We start from the raw sequence: 18,248 nt of genomic DNA on the forward strand, positions 1-18,248 counted from the left end.
AACGCTCTGTGATGGCCGGACTCTCTGGGGAGTCTGATGGAAAGAATGCAAAGTTCCTCAGCTAAGTTCCTCACCCCGAACCAGCACAACACAGAGAATCAGGAGAAAGAGAAACAACTATTCTGGGGAAGAGGGCGGGGAGGGGCGGAGTTTCCTGAAGGGGAGCTAACAAACCAAAACACTTCCTGATCCCCTGTGAGTCAACAGGGTCGATGCTTTTTCAATAACTGCCCTTATCACTCAGGGCCTACTTAGCCCCCTGCTTCATTTCCAGACTGAGTTAGAATTCTTAGCTAGTTTGTTCATTTTCTAGACGACCCCACTCTTTTTCTCGGGCTGTTTCTAAGTCTTCAGTCCTCAAGGGCTGTCTCAAGCGCCACCTCCAGCAGGAGCACTTACTGACTCTCCCAAATAAAGAATAAACAGCACGAAAGCAGAACACGAGGCCTATTTTGGGTGACAGGGATGACAATGACAAAGTTCCACCCCTGCTGAAACGAGGTGAGCAGATGTGAATAAGCACTGCGAAGCTGAGTGAGAACTCATCAGAAGTGCAGCAGCAGAAAAGGACACGGACTTTTGTGTCACCAAGGCCTGGTCCTGCCTCCTCCTAGAATGATCTTGAGGCTTGGGCCAGGTGCCACTGACACACACATGTGTGCTGCCAGCCACCGCATCCGACACACATGCTTATGCTCAATATGCATAATGAGAAGAGCAAGGACAGGACATGGCCTTCAGAGAAGTACTTTAACCCCCCCTGAGCCTCAGTTTACCTATCGTGGAAAATGGGCATACTGACGGCTGCCTCACTGTGTTGGGAGATGAAGTGTAGTAATGTCCAGCCACAGCATGGGTGTCCATTAACAGCGGCTCTCTTCATTATTAGTGTTTATGATGACCAGACACCTGGTGGAGGATAGGTTTTCAGTGGGTAGCCAGAAACGACCAGCTTTTCATGCCAGAGCAAATCCCTCTGGAACATCCCAGAAGCAAGGGCATAACACCCACGTCACGCCGTTGCGTTAGACGCCACCACTGCTGTGCCTTGGCATGTCTGGGATCGTCCAGGAATGAGACCTGAAATCCTGCCGAAGCCTGTCTGCGCTCTCGCCACACACAGACTAAGTACAAATCGTCCTCGAATGTTCAGGCAGGCCTGGCCTCGGGGGCATCTGCTGGCGCGGGGCGGGGTGAGGAGCCTGGAGCTGGGCACTTCAGCTGCTCCTGGTGGGCTGAGTGGGGACCTGGGGTTTTCTTCCTGGGATGTGGGGAGCTGAGAGCATGTGGACGGGGACAACCCGTACCCCAGTCCCTTCTGGGATCCTGCGGACAGAGCCCCTGAGGTGCAGCATTAATCAGCCAGGTGCTACAGATAAGCCTGGCAAGGAAGCGGGGCAGCTGCGACTCAGAGGGTCCCAGGAGAACCGGACCCCCATCACCTAGTCACCAGAACTTACAACGTTGGTCTGAAAGCACTCTGTTCTAAAGAAAATTGAAAACGCATTATAGTGAACTTCTACGGGAATGGGCTCTTGAATGAAATCTGTGCATCCGTTCAATCCACCTGTCTGTTTCAATAGTCTTTCTCTTGACATTTGTTTCAGGAGGAATATTTCTCAGAGTTGTTTTTATCATGGTGGTGATAAGTTCGGAAAGTTCCTCCTTTGTGATGTCTTCTCCCTCCTGTGACCAAGAAGGTTTAGTAGGGCCTGGTGCTTAGGCAAGTGGGGGGACCATTTTACAGAAACAAAGTACGAAACTATAAATACAAACGGAGGCATGAGAATGACTATTTAGACTGAGAAAAGATGTCAACAAGTTACATCTAGTGCCTTGAAGGTTTTGGTCCCTCTCTTCTGAGATTTCATACTTATGTGGAAATACCTCGCCTGCTCTCCCTATCAGCTTCCCTCCCCACCCGACAGTGCTCTGCACCCGCAGGAAGGCAGAGACCCTGGGCTGAAGCTTTATCAGTTTCATGGAAAATATGCCTGGGAATCGTGCAATTTACAACCCAGAAATACCTACTGAGTCCCCTGTATGTCACTTCCAGGCCCTTTATTTTAGGGAAGTAGGGGCTTTATCTCCTGGACCTTCTTGGTTCTCCTGAGTGTGAGAATGTCAGAACAGCAGCACTGAGTGGCCATGACTGAGGCCAGCGAGGACATGGGCTTCTGGAAATGCTTTTTCCATTCACCATGTGGATGGACTTGATTTCTGAGACCAAGCACTGAGCTCCTGCTGGGTGCGTGCACTCACTACAGACTTGTGTGGAACAAATGACCAACTATCCCCCTGGGAAGTTAACCCTTCCCAGACTGGTTAACTCACCATCAGAATCCTGTGGCTCATCATGAACAGGCCACAGAATGCTGACCAAGTCTCCCTGCCACTCTATCCCATGAGCTCAAAGGGCATGTCTCCGATGTCGTCCATTCTGTTCATGTACCTCCTCATCCGTTTTTACATCTGTGCCCTGGAGGCTGAGGGCAGCCCACGGCAGCTGTGAGACAACGTTAGGGAGCCAGAGCTGAAGCCATCTGGCAGACATCACAGTGAGCTCCCTAATTGCTCCTCATTTCACTTCCCCAGGCAGAAATAGAGTCACCCTCTGCCTCTGCACACTGCAGCTCTGGAGGCTCCCCTCTGACTTCCCGAGCTCCATTCCCCCGCCTCCACCCCAGGGAGAGGGTCCTAACAGCCCCAAAAATGCAGCCAGGAGGCTTAATCCAGGCAGGGAGAGCATTACTATACACAGAGGTCAAACACTTGGAGGGTATCACAGAAGACGTTAGCTACGGTGCAGCTGGGGACTTGGGGATAAAGTGTGATCGTTTCTTTTCACAGTCTTAGCAAAAGGGCTACATTTGTCCTTTGCACACTTGGTTCATACGGGATGACCTAACAGAATGAGCTGGATGCCTAACACAAGCTGGGAGGGACGTTCGAGGACCTGGGACTATGATCTCAGTGAGACACCTGCTTCTCCATCTTCAAAACAACTTCCGGACCAATTGCTGGAAGTCGTAAGTGAAGTGGACACCCTGGAGGAGAAGGCAAGAATGATCCCTAACTAAAGGCATCCTCAGAGTCAAGGCAGGGCACTAGCAAATGACTTCTAGCCGGGCCAAGTTGCCCAGATTCTATTCCTGGGCCTAGAGCAAAGCACCAGAAATGACTAACAAACATCACTCGTTGCACGCACATAAATTTGGAAAGAGCTGCAAACGGCAGGCCCTCTTGGAGGGTCACAGTTACCTAATGGCAGTAAGGGCTCTGAGAAATCCCGCAGTCAGAGAACATTTGAAAACTTCCTTTCCACAGCACCTGTCGATGTACCTTAGATTCTGTGTCACACACAGTACTTTTGGGAAACACTAAACATTAACACTGGACCGAGAGTCCCCTTAACTGAACCCTGGTGTGAGGATCCACAGAGTACGGGTCCCAGGGCTGCAGACTGTTTCCCCTCCCAGGACAGCCACCTCCCTAGTGCAGACCAGAGGTTCTCAATTCGGGGCGGCTTCGCCCCTCAGGGCTCACAATATTGAGAGGCAGTTTTGTGTCATAGTCAGTGGGGGAAGTGCTCAGCGATGCTGCTGTACATCCTCTGATGCACGGGGGAGCCCAGCGCCACAGAAATTACCTGGCCCCAGGTGTCAGTAGTGCCGAGGCTGAGAAACCTGGGCTGGAGCCACAGACTGATGAGCAGACAAAGCACTTAACGCTCTGAGGGTGACCTGGAAATGCCTATGATGGATTCTGGACTCTGCAATTTAGTGGTTTCCATAGATAGCACGAGAGCCCTCCTCCGGGCCTCCTGAGCTCTTTCCGTACCTTCAGTGCAGCAAAAACTGTAAATGTGGCTTAACTGTTTAAAACAACAAATGCGAGTCACACTCGCTTGTCATCAGACCAACCTGATAAGCATATTGATAAAATGCAAACACGTGTTAATTGCAAATGATGTGATACTGATCCACTTAAATGTCATAATTTTGGTTCTTTTCAATTCTCCAACTGTAAGTCCTAAGATAAACATGTTTCACATGTGCCCATACATACACATTACACATACCACACACAACACACACATATACACATTACACATGTATAGCCCACACATTATATACTGTACACATCACATACACCACACATGTGCACACACATTGCACCTACCAGATACACACCACACAAATTACACACATGTACGCACCACACACATACATATTGCACACACCACACATACACACACTCTGTCGGCAAACGACACTGGAGAATGTGTGTCCTCTTTCTCATGTACCATTTTCCCAAGTGCAGAAAGCAGCAGCACTCAGGGTGGGTCAAGAAAAAGGAGGAGCTTTATGGTTCCCACCTGGGGTCCCCTAATAATCAAGGGTTTGCCAGGATATATGTATTTGTAAAAGTACTTGAACGTTGCCTTGCTGCCTGTCACGCAGGCACGAGAATTTGAAGGAGACCTGCATGTAGAGGGATTGGAGTGCATGGGGCTGCAATGGGGGGTTGGGCCCGGGTGCACATTTTCATGGTTCATAAGCCCATTTCCTGGTGGCCCTTCCACAGATGAAATTCTTTCAGGTCCTTGGCCTGTGAGTTAGTGCTAATTTGCATGGTATGATTTTCCCCTCTGATTTACAAACTGAAGGATTGCAGAGCCTGGCCCGTCTTCCTCCTCGGCCTGAGCAGTCAGCCACAGAGCGGGGTGATTTATTGAGACATTAATGGGTGTTTCGTTCTTATGGAATTTCACAGACCCCTGTTCTAAGGAGGTGGCAGGTGTTTGCGTCTCGCTGTCTCAGAGGGTGTTTATGACCCGGGACCGAGCAGATGTTTAGCCGGGTTACCCTGCTCCTTCTCTGGCTTTGTTTTTTTATTCCTGGAAAGCCAATGTACTAGACTGGGGTTTAACAAACAGTAGAACACACCTACAGAAGCACAGACTTTGGGGAAAGCAAGCAGATACTCCAAGGTCAGGAGCAGGAAGTTGGTTGGGGGTCATGTGTCTGTCCTGGAGGTGAGCCAGGGTGGCGGGCAGTGGCTGTGCACCGTGCAAATAACCCTAATCCTGGGCCCGAGGTTGGCATGGAAACAATGCCACTCCCCCGCATGAGGCCAGGTGATGGAATGCGGAGAGAGGGTTTTTTTGGGTTGTTCTTCTACCTAAAGCTCTAAATACATCCCCCCAACACTAGGGAATTTGGGGGAAGGAGCTCCCGTGACTATTGGGTTTGAATTTCTACTCTGCCTCACGGAAAGGGGGCTTAAGTGCCATTTGGTTTAATTTTAGAAAAAAAAATCAGTGTCATGTTTCTTTCACACTTGGGTTTGTGAAGTGAAGTCAGGTTCTGCTAGAGTAACAATTTAATCCTGAAGTCTCAGTGGCTTAACACAACCAAGGCTTCTCTCCTTCGTGCTAGCTGTCAAATGAAGGTGGGGATTCTGCTGAGTGACTCAGGGACCCAGCTGGATGGACGCACCAGCATCCCAGAATGTGGTCTTCACGGTCATCAGGGCAAGGAAAGGAGGACACCGGTTAAGTACTGGCTCTTAAGTGCTTTGGCCAGGAAGTGATGTAGGTCATTTCAATTCACGCCGTTGACTAGAGCTAGTCACATGCCCCCCACCCGCACCCCCCTGCAGCGTGCTAGGACACGGGGAATTTGATGCCTCTGCCACAGCCTCGTGGTACTTATTTAATGTAGGATGCGTTTTTTTTTATTAAATGTGATTAATAACTTGTATTTGTGTAGAGCTCATTACAGACGTCTTTTGGGGATTCTTTCCATGCGTTCTCTTACCGGAGTCCCCTCCAGTTCTGTGAATAGATCACCCCTCGGATCCGCAGGGGAGGAAATGAAGGTCCACACAGCGGAGGTGACAACAGAATAAGTGCAAAGGAGGAACTAACAGTCAAGAGTTTCCGACCTGGATCTTTTCTACTTTTCTGCAGAGGCTGCCGAGAACGCGATGCTTTGTCAAACAGTTATTAGACTACTGATGGAACCTCCCTGAAGACCAGGGTGGTGGTGCCATGACTATACCAAGATGTCAGTGCAATTTCACCAAACCGGCTGATTTCCCAACCCAGACTCATTTCCCTTCTGGTTGAAATACAATCACTTCCTCCCCTTGGAACTGCTTTCATGCTATGTTGCAAGAGACTACTTGTGTCCACTCTGGGCTAACTGAGCCCCAACCCCGTCCCGACCTTATAGAGTCACTGCTCTGGCTTAGCAGTTGAGTAAGACCTGTCTGGAGAGCGGCCTGAGGGTCCAGATTGGACAACTATAGAAGGAATGTGAGGAGAGACTGAGAGCCAGTTTTTCACCTTTTGACCTCAAAAATCATCTCCGGAAGAAGGGGGAGCTTAAAGGCCAGCCATAAACAGATTAAGAAGAGAACAAATGAAGAGCTAAGCACTTGGCCCCAGGAGGGGACTGAGGCTGTCTTGTCTGAGAGTCAGGGAGGCCGAAGAGGCTTGATGAGGAGGCCCGAGGCCTTTGGAAGCCAGGAGCAGGGGGGCTGTTTCAGAGGTGCTTTTGCCTTTGTGGGTCTGCTCGGGCTGCCGGAACAAAAACAATAGGCTGAGTGGCTTAAATGACAGACATTGGTTTCTCACAACACTGGAGGCTGGAAGTCCAAGATCAAGGTGTTGGCAGCACTGAAGCCTCTCTCTCTTTGGCGTGCAGATGCCTGCCTTCTCACGCTGTCCTCAGATGGCAGACACATCCCTGGTGTCCCTCCTTCTTCTAAGGACACCACCCTTATGACCTCATTTAATTGTAATTGCCTCTCTAAAAATCCCAACTCCAAATACAGTCACAATCTGAGGTGTGCCGTGGGTTAGAATTTCAGTGTTTGAATTCTATGGGAACACAGTTTGGTCTATCACGGCTTGGTTAGATTCGTGAAGGGCATATTAGATTTCTTTCTCATTGACATACGGGAAGGGCTCCCACCACCAACAGCTGCCTGTCCGTGGCCCAGCAACTCACCAGCACACAGAAGCTTCCTGGGCCTTTGTTTGTAGGATAGTACTAATTGTATAGACACCTTCCTCTTCCATAGCAGAACCTCCCCAAATGGCTTTGATCTATTCTGATCAATAACATGGCAGAAGTGACGTTTAGGAGGCCCTGGCTACGACCTCAAGGGACTGTGCACACTTCCACTCTTTCTCCGTAACCTGCTGCTGCCGTGTGAACACGACCGATTAGCCAAATGGGGGATAAGAGGCCATGTGAACCTGAGGTCATCATTTCAGTCAAGGTCTGGACATGGGACCCCATGGGAGGGCGTACATCCCCGATCAGCAGAGCTCAGGGAGCAGCTGACCACAGATGCCTCAGTGAGCCCACCAGAGACCAGAAGAACCACTCAGCTGAGCCCAGCCCAAATTGCTGGCCTGCAGAATCGTGAGCTAAGTAAATGGTTCTTGTTTTAGGTCACTGCGTTTTGAAATGATTTGTTAGGCAGCAAATGTAAACCGTACTCAGGATCTAAAAGATGTTGTCCTGTGCACAAGGGGCCAGAAGCACTGATAAAGGCAGTGGGGAGCTGGTGCTTGTCCGAGGGTGTGCACCACACTCTCATTGGTGACAATGGCTGGGGCTGAGGGCCACGGGAGACGGGGACTTGGGTTGTAGGCGCATGAAGCGTATTCTATTTCTACACATTCCAAATCAGCGGAGTTTCTTTTTGGAAAAGCAGAACCTTCTTTTCAAGAGAAATCCTACACAGAATCCCCAATGTGTGTAAAATAGTTACAATGCTTTCATTATTTCTACAAATCTAATTTAGATAATCAAATATGTAAAATTCTTTTAAAAAGCTAATCAGTAAGAACAAAAGAGATAATAGGACTATGAACTCAAGCATTGAAAACCAGAGGTCAAGGAAGGGAGGAAGGGTCTTGTTTCTGAACCCAATTAATTTCTGCACATTATTGTGGTAGCAGAGTGTACACAATCCTGATAAGCACACGTCAGTGGTTGGGGCTGGAAATGGTTTTTAACAGCTCACCTTGTCATCTCAGGATAATCCTCAACCGCACAGAGGCAGGAGGAGACGTCCCCACATGATACGTGTGGCAGGCTCAATGTGCTGCCATGTGCATGCCGCAACCCACTGAGACTCTTCTCGTCAAAATTACCCGAAGGTACACTTTCTCAGGATGAAATGTAACCAGCCATTCGCACAAGCCACGAAGTGCCTCCCAGGACCCTGTAAGTCCACGAAGCACATTGGAAAATGTCCCCTATTTTCACACCGACAGCCTCCAAAAAGAAATTCTGGTTGTAGACGTGCAAAACTTGAAAACCAGAGCATCAGAAGGCTTCAGGGACCACAGAGTCACCCTCTTGATTTCAAAAGGAGAAACAGGGTCCTGAAGAAGGAACGTGCTGCCCTCAGGATTAAAACGTAGGTATCCGGGCTCCAAGAGCAATCTCCTTTCAGAAGAAAGAGACATGAGTCTGTGAATGAGCTGGGTTTACATTAATATCTTCTTTAGACTCTCCTGGAGAGAGTAAAGTTGATTTAAGAGAAAGCCCTATACAGATTCTTATCCCAAGAGGATAAGAATCTAAATGGTTTAAAAAATCTGCACATTAGGAATTTGTTATGAATGAATTTGTTTTTAAAAAGTCTCATTAAAACTCCAGAACAGTAGCTATAGGAGTCAGATACTGTGGCAGGCATAAGTTGAAAAACTTTCCAGCAGGTCACAGCAGTTCTGTGCCCCCACCCAGGTTTTGGGGAAACTGCTGTTCCCCACATTGATCCACGTGGCTGAGTGGAGAGCTGAATGGTGAGTTTCCAATGCCTCCACTTCCCTGGGGTCAGTGATTAGTTGATTTACCTCAAGCTGGGCCAGTCATAGCCTTCTATAGTCTGGCTGTGTTCCCAGACGTGGTCTATCAGCATCTTTGTAAAGGGTCTTTTTTCTGGGAAATTGGAGAAGCCCTTTGATCGCTGTGGTCCCAGGGCTGCTGGGATTTGAAACCGCAGAAGGGATTAAGACAAGCAGATGAACTACGGAGGAGAGTAGAGATAGCTGCCCTGCATGGATTTCGGTTTCTTGAATCTGTACATTTCCTTCCTGCTTGTGTTAGTTTGAGTTGGATTTTGTCACTTGAAACCAAAGTATCCTGATGATGTAGTCCATGCTTTGCAAAAATAATGAAAATAAACACATGCACAGAAAGCAAAATTTAAGGAAATTGTAGACCTTATCGCTTGAACTAAGTGAGGTCCAATGTCCCCATTAAAAAAAAAGCCCTACAATGAAACACTGGGGCTTGAGTTGCTTATGGAATAGTGGTTGGTCAATCTGACTTTCTCTAGTATCTCTGAACGCTCAGGGGAGCACAGAATGTATAAATAAGCAGCTACTGGTTGCGCATAATTCTTAACTCGGTGAAAGAATGAGCTGAGTTGGGTGTGCAGACAAATACACCTTCCCTATAGGATTTGTAACTATGCAGCCACAGAAGAAAATGAGCCAGAGATATAAAAATCCTGTTTGAGTGAAACTGAGACCCCACAGGACACTTGAGCTGTCCAGGAGAGACATTTTGTCCCTCCCTATGGGCCCCATTCTGGTCAGCAGCATCATTAGTATTGACTCATCAGCAGCATCATTAGTATTGACTCATGACCCTCTGAATTTGACCCAGGCATTTGACCCTCTGAATTTGACCACTGAAGGCAAGTCCCCTATGGGAGACTTGCTTCGCAGGCTAAACAGCTTATTTTCTTCTGCCAGGAGAGCTCTTTTCTAACCCATCAACCTTGCCCAAGTTTTTGAAAATCCCATCCCTTCCCAGGTCACCCTGTATTTTATGGTCCAGCTTCTCCATCCATGTGCCCCTGTGCCAACACCTTTTAAAGTTTCTCTTTTACTTTCTATATTTTGCTGAGTTTTATTACAGGTTCCTGGCTATTTGGGAACGACACTCCTCTACTATTTTCTATTTCCTGTGGCTCCCACAATTTATGTGGTTTATTACTAGTGAACCCAATAAAATAGGCCATTTGCTGCTTCTCAACTTGGCCTCTTGCTCAAGCCAAGTTCTGCTGGCTGTCTCCAGGCCCTGGCCTCAAGGTCGGGCTCTAGGGAGGGCTGCCAGCATCTGCAAGGCACTCCGACTCAGTTCTGTCCTGATTTCACATTTCCACCACGGGACACCCTGCCAGGGGACAGGCCACAGAAAGGACCGAGTCTCCCGCCAACCCCACGCTATGGTTTTCATTAGATTCTTACGTGTGTGCCTGCCTGTAATAACAGGTACGCAGATGCTCCCTGCCTGGTGATTTCTGCTCCACCACCACTGTGGCTTTTTAGAAAGCTCTCCCCACTTGGCTTTCAGCAGTCTGTGAGCGAGCCGGCTTCAGCAGAAGCCTCCCGCTTAATGAATAATCACAAGGAAAACACAAGCCAGCACCTGCTCCTGGGAAGGGCAGGGGTTGCTTTGGTGAAGTCAGGGTCTCTGTGTTGCCCACTTTTCTTCCACACAAGCCCCTGTGGCTGCTCTTTCTCTGAAAGCCCAGGGAAGCTGAGGACATTTCCTTTTGTTGGCAAATAGCACTCTCCCAACTTTCCTTTGGGGCGTTTTTTTTTCATAGATTTTATTTAGACTACTGCAATGGGGAGAGAACCCCAGATCCAAATTTTAGAATGGTTCAGGAAGGTGATTTCCCCTCATATGTTCATAGGGAGCAGTAGACAAGTTATAGGTGGGGTGATTTTATAGTGGAATTTTGTTGAAGGCTTTTGCTATAGGAGATAATAGACCATTGACTGACAGCTAGCCTCCCCCCCCAAATCCTGAAGTCTTCTGTTCCCAGTTATTTGTTCCACAGATACTTGCTCTGGCGCTCCCCAATGGGACAGCACAAAACAGATGTGTCAGTATGACCGCATGCAAGCTGGGGGCTTTTCAGGCCAGGAGCAAGTGGTTATTTATTGTCACCTGAGGCTCCAGACAGCTGCTATGAAGCTGGACAGTGCGTGGTCATAAAAAGCAATATGGGATTTTATGGAGAGGGTGGGTCCATCAGGGTAGGGGCCGGGGCAGGGTGGGGGCAGGCCGAAAAGCCTTTCCAGAAGAGGAAAAGTGAGGACCTTGGACATCAGAGATGCCTGGTGGTGGAGCCGCTGGTCAGAGAGTGGATTCTGGAGCCAGACCCTCTGGATACAAAGCTTGCCTGTGGTTTGCTCGCTGCCTGACATTAGAAGGCAAATTATATAACCTCCTCCCTAGTTTCCTCTATAAAATGAAGTAAACAGCGGTACTGGATTTGTTTTCTATTGCTGTGTAACAACTCACCGCAAACCTAGTGGCTTAAAACGACACCCACGTATTAGCTCACAGAGCTGTGGGTCAGAAATTCTCGTGTGGCTAGGCTCTCTGTGCAGGGCTGAAGGGAAGCTGTTGGGAGGCTTGGGGGTGGGGGGAAGTCTGCTCATTTCTATTGTTTGCAGAATTCATTTCCTTGTTGTTGTAGGACTGTGGTCCCTGTTTCCTTGCTCACCACCCTTGCCGTGTGGCCCCTTCTCTCTTCAAGTCAGCAAATCCTTATCATACTTTAAATCTCTCACTTCCTCTTCTTCCATCAGCAGGAGGAAACTCTGCTTTTAAAGGGCTCATGTGACTAGACCAAGCACACCTGGGTAACGCTCCTACCTCCAGGTCAGCTGCGCTTTATGGCAGTATGTGGATCAGCATTTGATTGAATACTCAGGGGACCAACTTGGAATCCTGTCTCCCACACACACCTGCTTCTGGGGCAGTTGTGAGGCCCGAGGTAGGAAGTGTAGGTCAAGTACTTAGCACATATCTGGTATGTTTCAAGTAGAGATTTGTACGCAAAGAATTAGCCAGTTGAGTTCCCAGGACTGATGAGGATTTGGGGGGGGGGTAAAAGAAGAGGGTAAGGGGTTGAAAACAATGGGACAGCGGAGGGGCCTGGCTGGGGCACTTCATTTCGGTATATTTGGAAACAGGAAGTGCCTGTCCCTCTTGGGTGAACAGCATGGTCTCTGGTTTTGCTGTGGTAATGGCAGTGAGGATGGGCTTCGGAATGATGGACAAGCGGCTTCTGGATCAGCTCTCTCAGAAACCATCTGCTCAGAGACTTTGATTTTCAGGAGAGTGAAGAGGTTCCCTCCAGCTATAAGTCTGGGGATTCAGAAACCACTAAAACAGCAGCTTTTTCCAAACCAGCCAGTAAGGATCTAACCGGGGGAAGTGGGAAAGAGGAGTCAGGATTCCCGCTCCCTCTGCTAACCACACACAGGTCGTGGCTGAGGCCCATCTGAAATTGAGGAAGGCCATTTCCTTTCTCAGCCTGGCATCCCTGGCAGAAGCATCAGACAATGGACCAGGACCCCGCTGACCCTGGGGAAAGGCTGACCCCTGAGTAACATCTGGGCTTTGATCCGCTCTGTGGGTTGAACTGCCTGCTCCCAATAAATCTATGTTCCCAATGGTCTGGGGCCAGCATGAAATAAGCAGGGAAAAGATTAAAAAAAGAAAATGGGGCTGAGGGGAGAACGAGGGGGTGAGAATAAAAAGATTGTATTTTTCATTCCAAAGAAGCTCTTCTTTCAAAAATGCCTCCACTAGACAATTCTCATTTCCAGCTGGGTGCTTTTCCCTCCCCCCTGGCCCTTTCTCCCCCCTCTCCTCTATCTGCCTCTGCTTCCGGATCTTCTCAAAGCTCCCCCAGAGAAAAACTTGGGCCAGTGAACTCCCTGTGAACAACTGTCATTTTTTAAAAGCCGCCCAGTCTCTTTGCTGCGATTTTCAAAGACTGACTCAGGGTTAGACTTTCTTTCATTGGGAGCAAAGAGATAGCAGCAGAGGGGAAGTCAGGGGCTGACGATGGTAAGAAAAACAGACACGTAACACGGACACTTCTGGCAGATGCTGGGTTTGTAACTGCAGGGAAATATAACTCTTCTGATACCCGAGGAAGATGTCAAGAAAGCAAAGCAGAGAGGAGGAAACTCATGTTTGTGTTATAGCTGCTGGAGTTTCGACGTCAGCGAGGCACCACCCGGTTTGACCTTGCCTGTCAAGACCAGAGGGATCTGGAGGTGCCAACCAAAGATACGTGAACAAAACTGGCCGAGCTGGCCAGTTTTGATATGTCAAAGGACAGATGTCTTCTGATTCAGGCAGCTGGTGGGCAGAGAAGAAATCTAAAGGTCAGCCTCTGAGGTGTAAGGATAGCAACAACTTGGATGGTTACCTGGGCTCCTGGCAGACCCTGCCTCCCATCATCTCTCTGAAAGGAACAGGCTTGGTCTGGCTGGTCGGTTTACAGCCTGAAACAGGGAAGACCACGTGTGCCTTGCTCACTGTTCTCTCTCTCGCCTCTTCACTACTCAAGACAGGTGTCACCGTATGTGATGGAGCCTGGTGCCGGCTCACTCACGATGATCCGTGGTTGATGACTTGACAGAAACACTTCCCCTGATTACGTTTTAACCTGGACTGTGCCACGTTTAGCTACATTTTGAGGGGGAAACAGAGGAAGGGAGGGAAGGACAGCGGGTTGAGGACGAAGGCAGAGAGCCTGAGTGCGGGACAGCACGCAGACAGCCCACCCCGCACATGACGTGTCTTTCACACTTTAACCTCACTAATTATTGACACCCAGTGAGCAAACATTGATTGAGCACCTAAAACATTCAAAACAATGTATAAGCTCCATCTTCCATGCTGTGAAACCCAAAAGGAATGACCAGGAAAAAAGATGGGCCATTACCTGTCTCCCATTGCTAATGAGCTGAAGTTACAGAAAGATAATTTCCAGTTTCAGCTTCATACCATTACTTATTAGAGTGATGGTAAAAAAAACCAAACCAAAACAAAAAAGACCCACTCAGACTAATGAATGGTCTCTCCTGCCAGTGGTGAAGAATGCTGATCTGGCTTATTTCACTACCTGCTCCTCTTTTGGTTTGGCAGATGGTTTGCTGATGTGATTATTTTGGATAGCAATTAATGTTAGGTAATTACTGACATGGCAGCCTCCACATATGTCCACCAATCCCTGTGGTTTAAATATTGGCTGGACTGTGGCTACAAACAAGGATGGTTTATGCAAAAGATAAACAATTAGCAAGGCCCTTCACTGTTTCTTCCTTTGCTGCCCGTTCTAGTTACTTGTCTACACTGAGAGCTGCAGCCTTCACTGGCCCAGCACGTGACAGCAGGCCTGTGGGCATCCTCAGTGCTCCAGGCAACCAGCTTCGGTCTCTTACAATAGAGCTCAAGGGTGATTCCCATTCACGCTGGCTGATGAGTCTTCCACGTTCCATTTGTAACCTCGCTCACTACATGTAACAATGCACGTGCCTACTAGTAGCATCCTGTGGATGTCTACAATGTGGTTTGGGTGCAGGGACAGTGTTTCCCGCCTCTGAGTCCTGTCTCCCTGCTACAGCCCGCAGATCTCACTTGGATATCAAGTATTAGAAGGAAGTGATGACTAAATGTCACAACTGTCACGTTCAGCCAACCACACCAAACTACTCTGTTCCTTCTTAACACAGCAGGGTCACCGGCCTGCCCATTGATCTTCGGCTACATGACCAAGACAATTTCTGATCAGGAAATGTTTTTGTGACACATCCCGGTGTAGAAACAAAGCCCGATATTGACTGTCGGACAGATGGTGGAGAAAGAGGTTTGCTTTTCTGCTAAAATACTCCTCTGGGATTTCCTTCAGGACCAAAGGAACATGGGGGAAGTTTAAGGCCACAGCAATGAAAGCTGACCAAGTGAAAGCTGATCTACACTCACGAAAGCAAGCGACTCTGCCCACAGCCCCTCATTCTTAAACCTTCGACAGGCAAAATTTTTAAGGGCAAAATTTCCTAGTTCACTGACCCAGACCCCCGCATTATGGATGCAATAAGGGTAATGCTGGAAGTGACAATGTCTGAGAAGCAACCACAAGTTATTATTTTTTTTTTTTGCACACAATTAATGATAGAATTGAGAACCACTTTTTTTTTCCTAATAGAAAATCATTAGCCATAGACTTGCAATTGAAATTCACCAGAGTGATGTCAGCCAATAACTCTCTTTTTAATTTCTGGAGGTTTGTCTACCCCAGGCAGTCTCAGCGCTCCAGAATAATGAGCAAACTGTTACTCGGGGCGAGCACTCAGATTTATGGTCTCCCGTGCTCCTGAGGGACTGTTTCCCCGATGACATCTCACTCTGAAATCTCTCATATTAAGAAAATTGATGGGTGTGGCGCCAAAGCGAACGCTGGATGTGAGTGATATTTAGACAAGTCTGTACTTCAAAACAGAGCCCCCAGCTCACACAGCAGCTCTCTGCCGTTGGCTGGGGATCTTAGCATTGACCACCTCATCTTCTCCAACACTACTGTCCCCCCTGCCCTTTTCCAAAAACATCCTTCTTACCTGTATCCTAAATATGTTTGGTATCTTTTCCTTCTACAGGCTACCTTGGCTTTTAAAAGCTTCCAAGTAGATTTTTATTTCTTCTGTGAAAGCATCAAGCCTTAGATCCTTGTCAGCTCAAATCACCAGGATACTAAAACTACCTTCCCGTCATAGCACTCGACAGAAACCGACGAATCAGGTTTTAAGTAAAACAGAGAGGTGACCTTATCAGGGAGCTGAAGGTTGCCTTTCTGCCCTGGGCTGACCTCTCACCGGGGCAGAGAAATAAGTAAAGGGAAATAGCTGGGTTTTCAGGGAGTAGCCTTGCTCTCTGGAAGGCGCCCAGGTCCGCCCAAAGAGCGGAGTGCCGACTTCGAACCAGCCCTGGAGTTAAGTCTTTGGAAACCTCATTCTGGAAAGCCGAAGTCCAACAGTGGCTTCCCGCGTCAGGGCAAAAGAAAGAGGGCGGAAATGGCCAGGGACAGAAGTTGGGCTAAGCAGTGAACAAGGAGCTTAAGGGCGAGAGGCTGGGAGGATTTCTCGGCCATGCTGCTCCGCAGAAACTTTATCTTGCACTGAGCTCTGTCTACTTGGAGCTGACATCAGAGGTCCATAACAGGGAACCACTCAGGGAACCTCCAAGGTCCCTGGTATTGTCTGGGTACCGAGTGCACTCCGAGCCCAAGGACAGGTTTTGTGAGCTGGGCAACGCTGCCAGGGCCAGGCGCCGGGCGAGGGGCAAGGGGGTGCAGGGCTGCCGCCCGCTGAACCACCCCCCCCCCCCCCCGCCCCGGCACAGCTCTCTCCGGCTTGGCGGATGGGGTCCTTACCTGTTCCAGCGGGCCACCTTCCTCCGGTAATACCGCAGCGCCTCCGGGCCAGCCAGCAGCACGTCTTCCGGCCCAAGGACAGGCGGCTCCTCTGGGACGCTGTACAGCGGGTGGGCGAAGAGGGCCTGCAGCTTGGAGCCCGGGCCACTGCGGCTGCTGCGGTCCTGCTCAGTCCCCGGCCGGGCTCGGGAAAAGTTGTGCGCCGCCGTGTGGGGGTCCGAGGGGCCTGCGGCAGAGTCCAGGTCCGGGGAGGAGGCGCGGCGGGCGCACGGGCAGCGCGGTGGGCGCTCCCGGGGCCGCAGCTGCCGCTGCACCTGGGGCCAGAGGTGGAAGTAGAGGTCGGCGGACAGAAGCGCGCCCAGCCCCAGCAGGATAAGCAGGCGGTCCCGGCGCAGTCCGGGCATGGCCCCTCCGGGCGCTCAGGCGACACCGGGGACCCGGGGGGTCTCTGAGTGCAGAGGGCCGCTTGCACTCCAGCCGGCCGGCTGCGGTCACTGCGGTCAGTAGGGCCGGAACGCTCACCACTGTGATAGCTCCGGTTTTGAAGGGTGTCGCTCTTGAACTTGGGGACCGGGTGCAGGGAGCACAGGGGCTCGTGTCAGTGGGCGTCTCTGCCCTGCGCGTGGTGGAGACCAGAGGATGGTGTCTCCCAGGTCGCTGGATCTCGCACCTTCCCCACCCCCGCGCCTGCCCACCCAGGAGCGCGCGGCAGGTGAAGGGCCGGGTGCTAGTCTGGCTGTCCCCGCGAGCGGACGGGCGGTGGGGCCCCAGCGGGCAGGAGCGCGGGTACCGGCGGCAGCAGCGCTCGCCTTTGGGAGGAGCGAGACAGCCGCGGAGCCTGGAGTGTCTCTTCAGAGGATGCAGTCGCCCCGAAGCTGCCGTGACTGTTCCGGGGCTCCTTCTGTGGGCGGCGGGACGCCCGTGCCCCCGGCTCCTCCCGACTCCTAGAGGTCTGCGCGCCCGACTCCTAGAGGCAGAGGTAGTGCCGGCTCCCCCGCCTGGCCGCGCGCCGGCACCTCCGCCCACTCCCAGCTGGCACCTGCCTCTGGCGCGGCTCGCCAGCCAACTCCGATCCCTCGGCCGGCTTTGCCCTTCCACCTTGTCACCGATCCTCTCCTCGCGCCTGCCCCCCTCACCCCAGGCCTCCCGCTTTCCCTGTCTACGGTTCAGTCCAGGCCGTTCTGGGGACCCAAGTGGTGTGTGTGAAAAACCTTTGCTATTTTCTTTCTTTCTTCTTTTCTTTTCCTTCTTTCCTCCCTCCCTCCCTTCCTTAATTTTTAAAGAACAAAAACTCTCCGGAAAGCCTTTCTCCTGTGAGATCGGTCAGGTGTGTGTGCATGTGTGTTTTGTCTGTTTATTCCCACGGGACACACACTAGATGCATAACAGCCACTGTCATGTGGGGAGCACAGGATGGGCACTGAGGAAACACCACCTTAGTGAATAAAAAAGTTTGACCTTTACAAACAAGGCGCCAGTTTTACCTAGAATCTTGGTGATTTCCTGTCTGGATGGAGTTTGATTCCAACTGGGCCTGTGCTTCACAAAGAGGAAATTTGGGGTCCACCCAAGGAGGGAGGGGCCCTGATGACCCCACTCTGAACTTTTGTATGTAGTGGGGCGGGAAAGTAGTTCCCACAAATGCGTCACTGGAGGACATATGGTAGACTCTCCTGGTCTCCTGAGAAGTAACTTCTACCCTCTACCCCATTCTCCTTTTGAGAAAGAGGGAAGGGGAGGTGCGAGCCCAGCCCTGAACTCCTGGTTCTTTTAGTTAATGAGTTAGTAGGAGAACGAAGGCTCAGCCTGACGGGGTTGGTGGCCCCATCCTCCTCAATGTTCAGAAAAATACATCTTTGCCTAGAGCTGCTTGTCCAGGTGGCGAAGCTTCCCCTGGCTGTTCATCCCACTCTTTCCCTCCTTCCCTGGGTGGAGGCAAGACCCTCAGACACACCTGCACTGGT

The 18,248-nt window shown here is 50.3% G+C and overlaps 1 protein-coding gene across 3 annotated transcripts in view; it reads right to left on the bottom strand.

Moving 5' to 3' along the window:
* The window catches only part of FAM20A (FAM20A golgi associated secretory pathway pseudokinase), a 37,370-nt gene extending 20,593 nt beyond the window's left edge, over nt 1-16,777 (bottom strand). For 2 of the 3 annotated variants that reach the window (XR_005079974.2, XM_053655608.1), the window contains exon 1: nt 16,285-16,777. Coding sequence is in view for 2 of the 3 variants with exons in the window: in XM_053655608.1 (XP_053511583.1) it covers nt 16,285-16,688 (404 nt within the window). In the remaining variant the exon portion in view is untranslated. Of the gene's footprint in view, nt 1-8,046; nt 8,475-16,284 lie in introns of all 3 variants that reach the window. The other variant, XM_053655615.1, reaches the window with a different exon arrangement.
* Nucleotides 16,778-18,248: the final 1,471 nt, after the last annotated feature.

This window comes from Artibeus jamaicensis, unplaced genomic scaffold, assembly GCF_021234435.1.
Source record: "Artibeus jamaicensis isolate MK-2021 breed Jamaican fruit bat unplaced genomic scaffold, CSHL_Jam_final contig_1998, whole genome shotgun sequence".
Classification (NCBI taxonomy): Eukaryota; Metazoa; Chordata; class Mammalia; order Chiroptera; family Phyllostomidae; genus Artibeus; species Artibeus jamaicensis.